At 39.6% G+C, this 11701-nt stretch overlaps 2 protein-coding genes across 2 annotated transcripts; both read left to right on the plus strand.

Annotated features, from left to right (window-relative positions):
• Positions 1 to 235: 235 nt before the first annotated feature.
• On the plus strand, positions 236 to 5177 carry LOC131259463 (pro-resilin). The gene is made up of 4 exons (XM_058260963.1): positions 236 to 250; positions 4544 to 4747; positions 4838 to 5029; positions 5100 to 5177. Exons 1-4 carry the CDS (start codon positions 236 to 238, stop codon positions 5175 to 5177), a joined length of 489 nt encoding a protein of 162 aa, XP_058116946.1.
• A 4192-nt stretch (positions 5178 to 9369) lies between these two features.
• LOC131263814 (pro-resilin-like) lies at positions 9370 to 11085 on the plus strand. Its single transcript, XM_058266077.1, has 4 exons — positions 9370 to 9405; positions 10003 to 10296; positions 10369 to 10503; positions 10576 to 11085. The coding sequence occupies exons 1-4, from the start codon at positions 9370 to 9372 to the stop codon at positions 11083 to 11085; spliced, it is 975 nt and encodes a 324-aa protein (XP_058122060.1).
• The last annotated feature ends 616 nt before the right edge of the window (positions 11086 to 11701 follow it).

An 11701-nucleotide genomic window follows, 5' to 3' on the forward strand; every position in this document is an offset into this window, starting at 1 on the left:
AACAGTCAGAGGGGTAGAATGGTAGGCCCTTGTGGGCTGTCCGTTTCGCATAAAGGCTGGCCACACTGGAGCACAGAGCAATAGTTCCTCCTAGGATACGATCGTGATCACATCCGACCAACCAACGGTTAGACAGCGAAGTGTGTGCTTCCAAACGAAGGATAAACCGTCCAATTCCTCTATATCCAGTAAATTTTAGTGACATTGTTGCAACCAAGTGTTCTCAAGCGATACAATGATGAAGTTCTTGGTGAGTAGTGATTCTTTAAAGATGCAGAACTCTGTTTAAGTGGTCATTAAAAAGCAGCATTTTATTTATTTGCGAATGGAATAATTTTCCTGTGACGAGCAATAAGCGATAAAAACGTGTAATCATCATCAAGTGAACTGAAAATAATTTTAAGAAAGGAAATAGGACAATAACGTGCAATGTGGCGTACATTAACTAGGAACAATAAAAGCCTTTAAAGAAACCAACGGTTCCCACACGATGGTTTTTTGCTAAAAGTTTGCAATATCAGCAAACCGTGGTGCTTCAACGAGAAACGAGATTCTTCCTCCATTCAAAGCATGGGAATGTTTGAAGTCGCTGGCCAGTTCACTCTGTGTTTTTTAATTTTTGGCAATGTGAACCCAAAGAAAAGAAAAAAAAACCAAAATTCGCACCAACTTAATTTCGTGGTTTGTAAACCGGCTATTAACTTGTAAAGAGTTCACTAGCAAAACGTGACGCCCAGTGTGTTATATAACACTTTGTTCGACATTTTATACGTTTTTCCACACACGTTTCAACACTGAACACCAAAGATAACAAAAACGTGCAGATGGGAATGATGTTGCTTTTCAACTTATTGCATTAAAGAGTTTGTGGCCATTTGGAGCGTTACGTTTTAGTTCATTAAACTTGCAATAGAGTCTACTGCATTTAAAAATGGTCGGTATTGCCATGGGTAGGAGTAGGCAACTTCGAACAAGGCAAAAGACAGAAATTAGTACTCCAAGTATTTTCTTAGTAAACTGAAAACAATATGTTGTCCATGCTTCGGTAGAAAAACATGAAAACATAAGCCACAGTTATTAAATAATTCATAGTCGAAGCTCATTGTTATTATCAACCAATCATTTCCCTACGGTTGGAGTTTTCAATTTCGATCCAATCAGATCTTAGCATGTTATAAAACCTCTGAGGATTGAAACATAAGACCACTGCGAAATACCAAAGACTTTGCTAAACGAAAGCTCATCCGCGAAGGTGCTGAAGACAAATCGTCAGAAGCAATAACCGTTAATAACATATCATTAAGAATTATGGCCCATAGCGCTTCCCAGGCTGGTTAGTAGCCGAGACAAGGAGCATAAAGTGTCTAAGGAGACGGTCTTTCTACTGGCCACCGGAGCACGCGGCCAGCCATGCTGCTTCTCGAGTAATTTTATCACTTTTCCTGCCAAAAGCGCGACGCTAAGATGGGCGAAGCACAACAAAAGAAAACGAGGCAATACTATTGCTGGGTTGTTTTACACCACCCAGGCCATTGTTATTTTCTTTGGTTGTCCAGTTCGGAGATACTCGTATCGGTGGAGATGAGAAGGAATAAATCTTGCTTTACAGCGATGCTGATTGACGACAGATTCACAGGAGAACTTTATTACCAACAAGTACTATTGAAGCAAGTATGCAGTATAAAGCATCTTCAATGGACAATCGGACAAAATTGATGCGATGAAACTGTACCAGTTACTAGGTGGTGCGCAGAGAAGGTTTGAAAATTAATTAAATTGTTAATTTACTACCTTTTTGGAGCGATAGGGGAGAACTAGGATTTGTGAACATACATAATTATATCCCAAGTGATTAATGTTTCAAATACATTTAAAGAGAAGATTTCGATCCGGAAAAGTAATCTGTTGAAGTAATTAATGCTGTGGCACATATCTAATGAACCCGACTGTTTAAACATAAAAAAGGAAAGCTAATTAGAAACCAACAACTCACGACTAAGCAAATTACAACAGATTGCACAACAAGTCTTTCACGAGGCTTTCAACAATCCCATCGAAAGGTTGAATGTGCTCTCGTTTTACATCCAGTTATGAAAAGAAGTTTTAGCCGATGGAACATTCGATAGTACGTCCTTTCACAAAGGGTTGAAACAACACCCACCGATGGTGTGTTTAAATGGTGGGCCGTGTAGAACCGATTCCGAAAGCGTATGTTAATCGATACCAACGCTGGGCGCTGAGTTAGAGCCTCATTTCGTGGCCGAAACAAGATCCGTTTCCTGGCCAGATGTTCGGTTTGTCGAAAGCGTCATTCGATGATGGATGCAACGTTCACCATCGTCTCGAAGCGACCCGTATTGATCGCTCACTACCGAACTAGGCGCAACAACCGCATCAACCGCATTGTGGCGCACCATATAGAGGTCCGTACTGAGAGAGTCACGGTCAAGGGGCGTGCAGGCCACGCGAATGCTAATGATTTCAGAGCGGTTCACGCGCAACTACTGTACACTGAAGATTTGAAGCGGGCACCGGCACGGTGCCATCATCATTTGAAGCTGTAATGATGGCTTACAGTCTGTCAGTGGATAATTGAAGGCGGAACTGAATTTGAGACGATGAAGGCTTTAGCTTGCCCGCAAAAAATAGATTAAAGGATGGATCAAACTGTGATCTAATTGAATTTGAACAAGAGTGCGTTGAGCACGAGTTGTAAGAAACAAATATTGGCACAGTATGGACGGTTAGGCAATGTTCATATCAGGTTCAAAGATTTGATCATTGATTTTTAAAAGAGCAATTATTTAAAAAAAAAACAAATAGACCGCTCTAAAATTTCTAAATAGTAACATTCACCGTTATGTCAAACATAATTAATTGTGTTGTTTACACTTCTTTCGAAAAATGATGAAACAATAAAGATAAATAACCAAATTGCGATAGATAATCTAAAGGTTAAATGTTTTATTCTTTTCAAAAATTTCTGTTTCCTTTTTTTCAATTTGTCCTTCCTATCAAAATGTGCATAACATATTGTCGCAAGATTGTAGACAAGAAAATAACATTTAGCGTGCTTGCAGTGTTGTTGTTAGCTTTCTCCCATATTTCTTATGCATGCCGAACGAAATTTTCTTTCTGTTTAACTCACAATACTTAGTTTTAAGACCACTTCTAACAATAAGCGTTCTCAAGGACAATGTCATATAGATTCCGCCTGTTAGGCGCCTATTCTTAGTGCAAGGAATGCAATGTCAAGTTATTGCTGCTCGGGAACTTCGCGCACGATCTTCGAAGACGAGCTTGGAATAAATTAGAGTGCAACCAATCGATGCGCTCGATGTGCAACAGCTTCATCCCCCAATCTTCAAAGGTATCCACCGGTGGGGGTTACGGTGAATGTTTTTCGCCGCACAGTGCATGAAACAGCATGTCAAACGCATGTTTGCTTAGCGACAGAAGATATGCACACAACCACCGCAACGAATCTGTGGACGATGAAATAGATATTCTGTTCGATGTAGATCGTCGGTCATCCTTGAATGCTAACGCAGGTGATTGCAACAGCAATTAAAACAATTTATTGCAGTCATGATGTACACAGGTCTCGTTGAATGAAGATTTATAAGCTCCCATGTCGTCAAGGTGAAACGACAATTTCACAAGTTCCTTGTTGCAGCATCTTTTCTATAAGTACTATTTGTTTTATGAAGCACGGTAAATTAGGATGATGAGTTGAATTCGAACATGTTTTTCAGAGCAAAGGCATGCAAATGCTTACAAATAGTATTAAAATAGATTTTTGAGGAAAATATTAGATAAATTAAGCACTCAAATTCGTGTTCATCATGTTTGGCAGGTGTTTAACTTATCATAACTTATTGCAACTTTTGGGAATATTCAAAATTATTCAGAAGTAGTTGCCATAATCGTAACATTAATTGAATAGATTCTTGTAAACAACATTTTTTTAATGTGGCACAGTACACAAAAGACGGTATATTATAGATCAATGAATAAATGAAAAGACAACATCATCATAGACAAGAAAACGTGCAAAAGGGCAAGGGAAACATTACATTAAATTGCACTACGCTCCAGTACTGCATGAAGGTGCGCTTTACTACCATTGGTGCATCCCATGTTTGGAGGACTTGGGTAGGAAAGGAGAAAATGTAGATACGTTCCGGTGACGATCGCTTGAGTAGAACTTTATTTTGCCTCAGTTGTCGATCTGGTGTGGAGCCTCGCGGATCGCGTACAATTGGTTATTGTGTTTTTGTGTTTCGCCATCTCTGACATCGGTTGGATCGTCTTCGGTTGGCAAAAGATGCGGCTAGAAGTGGAAATGAAGTGCACGGGAAGCGGTGGTTGCATCAAATGTCTCCCAAAGACATCCACCGCATCTTGGGGGGATTGATCGTTTGCATTCAGATTTAGGGCAGTGGAGCAAACAGAACACGACGCTCCTTTGCTTGTGTGGTTTTTTGTTTCTTCTCCGACATCGCCTTATGCCGTAATTCTAATCCGTTGCCTTCCTTTGCAGGGTCTGGCCGTCTGCCTTGTCGTGGTTATCGTGGAGAGCACGCTTGCACAGAACAACCAGTATCTTCCCCCGGACAAGGGCTACGCTTATGACAAGCCCAACCAGCCGTTCCCATCATCGCCTCAGCCCCAGAACATTCCGCGCCCTCAGCCTACTCCCGGACGCCCTGCACCTTCATACGGACCACCGCCGGCGCAAGACGACGTTAGTGTGATCTTAGAATCATCCGCTGCTTTTAAGTTTTCTTAGTCTAACGCGGAACTCCTTAAACCAATCCTGTGTTTTTTTTTGCAGCACCATCACGAACCAGGAATGCCGTTCGACTTCCAGTACAACGTGAACGACATCGAAACCCAGAACGACTACTCGCACAAGGCGGTCAGTGACGGAGATGTGACTCGTGGCGAGTACCGCGTCCAGCTTCCCGATGGACGAACGCAGGTTGTGCGCTACACGGCTGATTGGAAGAACGGTTACAATGCTGAAGTATGCTAGCGATTGATCGCACATTGATTGAATTTGTATTGATGTTGAATGCGCAATGTTTCTTACTTAGGTGACGTACGAAGGAGAGGCCAAATATCCGGAAGGTCCCGGCCAGGGTGGAGCTAATGCCGGAGGCTACAAATACTAGAAATAGTCTGCGCGTTTACTCATCCCACACCTGATTCGCTGCCTCCCCTCGGGCATTGATGTCCGTTCTCGCGTCCCATAAGACTAGAAGACTTGCCCGTGCGTTGTTATGGAATAATCGTACCTCAGCGATTTGTCCACACCTCCCCGCTTAGCATCTCAAACGTATCAATTCATACAACCATTAAGCCACCTATTGTATGCATTAAGGGTTAACTTAGCTGACTTCGCTGGATTTGAACATTCAATCAATAATATTAGCAGGAAGGAAGTTAATAATCTCACACACGGCTCTGGAAACCGTTCTCAATAGCTTATCCGTAAATTATTGTGTCGAAATAATTTTACGATTCTACCAGATAGTCATACCTATTAGAGGTTTCAATAACAGTGTATCGACTTTCCAATGGTCTGGATAGTGAGATTTCGAAGCGATTTATTCAGGAACTGACCACAACGTTTTTCAGCCCATATGACTGTAATGCCAGTTATTAGCAAAACAAAGAAAACCATAGCATTACATCTGTATCTACCTATTCTGCATTATCGGTCCGAGCGAAAGAATCTCCTTCTAGAATTGAAGGTTCGATCTATGTAAAATAAACGAAAAGAAAACTGATGAAGAATTTTATAAAACGATTTTGAAGTGTTTGCTTTGATATAAAAAAAAAGATTTATAGTGAAACATACAATAAATACTGAAAAACAAAACAATATTATAGGTATGAGCATGTTACGACCAGCAGTAGGTGTTGGACAGTATGCAAATCTTACTTTTTTTAAAATTGTTATACCTATTCATTCTACTTTACTCAATGACAACAATCTTCAGTGCTATTGACTAACTTTATTATTCCTACTTCATGATTAATTTCATATGTTGAACTAATATGGGAACCCAGTCGTTATCAGATGTAATGAGTGCTAAATCTTGTGTTGAAATGAACCATGACCTGTTATACACTAACCATCTCCAGTGGCGGATGGAAAGAAAAATGTGTTATAGAAAATCAATTGGAAACAGGTATGTGTTCCCATAAAAACAACAAGGTTTTTCAATATACCATGCATTCGATTTAATGAACGGAAAACTTTGACAGTTTCATGCATCTGAGATCGAACAATGTGTTTTTGACATATCTTGTTGGATGTTGTCACACATTTCAAAAATGTTGCATACCATTCCAAATGAAAATCGTTATTCGTTTAAAACGAAGAGCGTGTTTAAACGACTACTTTGAGCGGGTCTTTATGGGCGAAGTACTATCACATAATTGTTTTAAATTCTATTGAATAAGAATTGTTTGATAAAATTGATAAAATCAAACATCAAGAAGTCCGCAAACAAACTTATTAATTGATGGAAAAAAAGTAATAGGTAACATTGATTTTTTGAAAAGCTTAAAAGAAGACGAAATTTTATCATTTTTACGATATTGCTTAGAAGTGAGGTTCATTTTCCTGTTTTGCATACCCATAAGCGTAAACAAGCCACGGATACTCTCTATACTTTTTCCAAAAATCGAATTTCGAAAAACGAAATCAAAAAACGCAAAAAGTTGCGTTACGACAATCATCATTTTAACATAACCATTTTATACATACTGATGAAAGCTCATAGCATCAAGTAGATAAAAAGTATAACAAAAACACGAAAACACGTTGTAAATTGGTTTAAAATATATTTTGTACTACATATGCGAGTAGCAGAGAGAGAATCAGCTGGTCAAAACCATACGTTAGATTGTTCACAATAAGAACTTTCACTGGAATTCAAACCTTGTAAATTACAAACGTATGTCTGAAATATCGAAATTGTTATGGTAAGTTAAAAAGCGCGAACAAAACGATCCGATTAATCAATTAACAGGAAACAAATGTAGAACTACGGATTTCTGAAATTCTGCGGCCAATCAGGCATAATATTGTTTTACATCAATAGAAATATACATTCTTATGTGCATATTTTATTTGAATTGAACCAAATATGGAATAATAATACTCCCACCAAACCTTAACTGTCTTACTGTTTTTAAATTGCAATTGTTCAGCTTCCTCATGAGCTCTGCGGATTGCATACTTCCCAACAATTCACATAACGCGAGAAAATTGACAAAATTTATTCATGCATAATTTGGCTTATTACAATTACAAAAGGTTTACAATACAGTCTCAGATCATTTCGTGATTTTATAGTTAACAAGTTTTGTAACTTAATTATTTTTCTACTAGCCCGAGATGAAAACATAACACATCTATGATAATTCGATTCTGTTATTAAACATAATACATCCGTATTAACTGGATAGACAACTGATCTTTAGTTTTAGCAGAAAAATTAAATATCCTTGTAACATATGGTGACAGTTACTAGATTAATGATTTTAAAATGTATGTAAGCTATGTCAACTATGCTATGTATAACAAGCATGACGATCATTTGTTAAGAATTTCCTCTTAATGTTGTATTCAAGTTCCGATTTATTCTTATTAGAATAAAATAGAAAAGAAATAAAATTTTCTTGTTCAAAATCATCAATTGGAGCACATCATAAGATATAGATGTGTTCCAATTTTAGATTTTGAACAAAAAAATTATATTTCTTGAAGACTTTAGTTATATGTGCCTTCTATCTATTTTTCTGTATTCTTATATTTGAAATCTTTTTTTTTATACAGCTTGTTTTGCCACATCTTTCGAACGTGAATTTCTATGAGGATGAGAATTCTAATGTATCGTTGGATTTTTTAGCCTTTTAAAACCATCCAAGTGTAGCTCATAACAATCTTTGAGTTATTTCGGTCTAAGTTAATTTGAGTAGGTATTTGGCAATCGGCAATCGTTCACCGTAATTTATATGGTTTTGCTTTTAATGTTTGTGCAGCAAATACAAAATCAACTAGAAATGATATTGTTTTAAAAGCAGACCTAATGTTTTCATATAATAATCATATCATAATGAGTCAGCAATGGTTCTTGATAAACAATTAAGTTTATATTAAAAGATGAAAAAAATGTATAACATTTAAGTTTTTTGCCTATTTCACTTTTTTGCCTCTCAATAAAGTCTATAAATTTAAAAAATATAGTTTTTGATAGCTAATAATGAGACGTGCTCAATATCGAGCAGTTTAACTATTTATAAATAGCCTATTTGTTTTTAGAACCACCACAAGTAGAAAATATCACGCCATATCGTAACTAATTCAATCATTGTCTTTTAACATACGATGACGGATTCCGATAACAATTACTATTGCTTTTCAAATAATTATCCGTATCATTGAATGGAGGCAAACATAAACGAACCATTATATAGCACCTTCCACCTCGTGGACTGATTTGTAACAGGCATGCAATCTTCAACACTGCTCTACCATCACTTGCACTGATTCTAACGGTCTACTAAGTCTTATTGCAGCACTTTAGTCACTGGTTTTATTGGTAAATATGAATGAAATAGAACAGTACCGCACCAAGCCTAACCGGAGCATAGGAGGCAATCAGCAATCAGTTACTGTACAGTGCTGGGATGGCTGTTAATCTTAAACGGTAATCACGAAGCAATCACCGGTGAATGGTCTGGTTCTGCCGTGTGTTTTTCGTAATCAGTATCTCTCACATTCGAATGCGATCGATTGTTTGTTTTCTTCCCTTCGATGTCGCGATATCGCGCGGGTCCTATCAACGCCCGGTTGACAAAGGTTGGCAAATGTTGTCAACGAAGGGCCGCTCCACTCTTGGGGATGCCATTGACGGCTTATGCAGCTAATGAGACTGTAGCAGGGATGCAACCGACGTGCGGATTGCTCTCCACTTGGGATTGAAGAAGATCCGAGGGCCCTCCAAATGCTGGGCAACCGCCTAGTGAGGGGTCTGCCAGAATCCGTATAAATAGTTGGTCGATAAACAGCAGAAGATCAGTGTACGGTTCTGAGTCCGTTCGATAGGAAGCGAACTGGAGCAGAATCTCATGGTTTGCTGAGTGTCAATAAAAGTGTGTAGAGTTGGAAGTTTGTTCTAAGTGCTAAGATCTAAACATTAACCATTGTAAAGCTTGTGTCAAAGCGTCTTATTAGTTTTGTCGTTATAAAAAAATTCTATTTGTGATTCATAAAGCTAAAGGATAATATAAAGAAAATTTAATAGTGAATAGGTAACGAAAAAACCAACGGTGTCACGAATAGCAGAGATGCTAGAGATAACTAAGCGTGAATGTGTGCTGAAGGTAAAACAAAAGTACATTGAAATAGGTATTCAAAGTTCTATAGCGGTACTGCGTGTTCTCTAGAAACGGAAAATGAATTCAAAACAGGATCAGTATTTAATATTACTTTATCTTGTTTTCACATTTACCACCTCTTTTGCATTTGCTTGTGTTATGTTAAGTTACTGATTAAAAAAATTCGGTTAGAACTTCAGTTGGAACTAAACAACAAAGATTTATAACTGTCCTACGTGTGCGTTAGAAATAAAAAACTAATGTACACAGGACCAGTTTTTAGGGTCCCTTTTTCTTATCATGCTGTTTGTTTGAAGAAAACTCTCCTTTCTTATTAGCATTCATTTTTCAAAGTATTAATTTACATAAACTCAGTGAAAATTTCAAATTGAATTGAGCTAAAAAGTTGATAACTGTTAAACAAAATGAGAACCACCCTGTACAAAAATGGCTGAAAGCTTAAATATTTCTCATGCTTGCTATACAACGAGTTTAAGCGGGCTTTCCAGAGCCGACTGTTCACTATAAAGCTTTGCATGGACCCTAAACGAAGACGCTTAAGATTTATAGCAAAAGCATCTTTCCGTTCTCGTTTGAATCAAGCTTTGCTGCTACCTACTGCTGGCCTCCGTGATAGTGAAAGCTAAGCCAGAGGCACCGGTAAACTCGTACCTTCCACCTGCGCACGGCCACGGACACAATGGGGACGGCCACGATGGCCACGGGCATCATGACGACCACCATACGGACCTAGTGCCGCCATCTAGCAGCTACGGAACTCCTGATTCGAGCTATGGTCCGCCGCATCATCAATCAGGCTTCCATCCGGACCACCACGAGCACGACGACCATCATGATCATCACGACACCCACGACGACAGTGGATCCTTTGAAGATGTGACAAACGACTAGCACCGATGGGAAGACATCATCATGCTAATCAATCTTTAATCGCTTGCTCGTTTGCAGGAACCGGCCAAGTACGAGTTCAGCTACGAGGTGGACGATGAAGACGCCGACCTGTCGTTCGGCCACGAAGAGATGCGCGACGGTGACTACACGACCGGGAAGTATAATGTTTTGCTGCCAGACGGCCGACGACAGGTGATTGGAGGCAATGGAGGATAAGTATTTTGGAGCGGAGCACTGATTTCATGATGCTTTCTGATGGATTAGATCGTCGAGTACGAAGCTGACCATAAGGGATATCGACCGAAAATCACCTACGAGGGAGGCGATGAGCATCCGCATCGTCACGAGCATCCGCACGACCACGAGCACGGACATGACCACGGCCATGGTGGGTACTCCAAGGAGACGCCCCACACGCAGCTCGGCTATCCCAGGGAGTCGCACCATGACTTCGAGCATAACGGTGTTGCCCACGGGTCGGGCGAATACGATGCGCATGGACATGACAGCGGCCACAGCCGGGCGGACCACGGAATCCACGATGCACACCGGGGATACGATAGCAATGCGCACGAACACCACGCCAACGGCAATGGACACGGGCACGGTCACAACGGGCACAACGGGCATAACGGGCATAACGGCCACAACGGACATCACCACAATGGACACAACGGGCACCATCGGAGACGTAGCAACAACAATAACAACCACCATCCTGTCGGCCATCAAAATGGTGACCATCACCATCATGCTAACGGCTATCACTACTAGGACGCATACCGCTAACGGGTGGACATCACGATCTAACGGATGTACGATTTGCAAAGGATCGCGGAGGACATTTTACGGCTCTGTCGTTACGAGTCGTATAGTTATGTTTTTTTTCTAAGTTATAGATATTCTACTTTTACGCATTTTTAAGTTAAGCAGTTCTCTATTAACGCCCATTTTTAATACTACTCAATAAGCATTAACCGACTCTGTCGCAATTAAGCGACATTACTTCAGATCTATACAACGCAATGTAACAGTTGATAGAAATAGATGACAATAAAATTGCAATGCGTTCATCCTCGCTAGACGATGAATTAAAAATGAACAAATTAGTTTTGTGTTTAACTTTAGTGCAATAGAGGAAAGTCCAAAATAATATTTTTATTAAATCCCATGGGCAGCACTCATAAAAATCAAAAGTGTTGTTGTGCACCAACGTAGGTTTATGCCTTGGAAAAGAGTAAACGAGCCCGGCACAGGACTCTTGAAATCAAACTCTTTGTAGATATGGGCAGGGTCAAAGACAACCTTCTTCAGCAATGCTCATTGTTTATGGGGTTTCGCGTCTCTTTCTCTTTGCGGACGTTGATAATTAGTTCTTTTCTATATCGGA

This window comes from Anopheles coustani, chromosome 3 (assembly GCF_943734705.1).
Source record: "Anopheles coustani chromosome 3, idAnoCousDA_361_x.2, whole genome shotgun sequence".
NCBI lineage: Eukaryota > Metazoa > Arthropoda > Insecta > Diptera > Culicidae > Anopheles > Anopheles coustani.

Bases quoted from the DNA above. Each gene is read 5' to 3' on its own strand.
- LOC131263814 (XM_058266077.1), top strand. From the start codon at position 9,370: ATGCTAGAGATAACTAAGCGTGAATGTGTGCTGAAG. The intron at 10,297-10,368 runs GTGACAAACGAC...GCTCGTTTGCAG, and splicing joins ACAGTGGATCCTTTGAAGAT to GAACCGGCCAAGTACGAGTT. The intron at 10,504-10,575 runs GTGATTGGAGGC...CTGATGGATTAG, and splicing joins TGCCAGACGGCCGACGACAG to ATCGTCGAGTACGAAGCTGA.
- LOC131259463 (XM_058260963.1), top strand. The intron at 4,748-4,837 runs GTTAGTGTGATC...TTTTTTTTGCAG, and splicing joins CACCGCCGGCGCAAGACGAC to CACCATCACGAACCAGGAAT. The intron at 5,030-5,099 runs GTATGCTAGCGA...TTTCTTACTTAG, and splicing joins AGAACGGTTACAATGCTGAA to GTGACGTACGAAGGAGAGGC.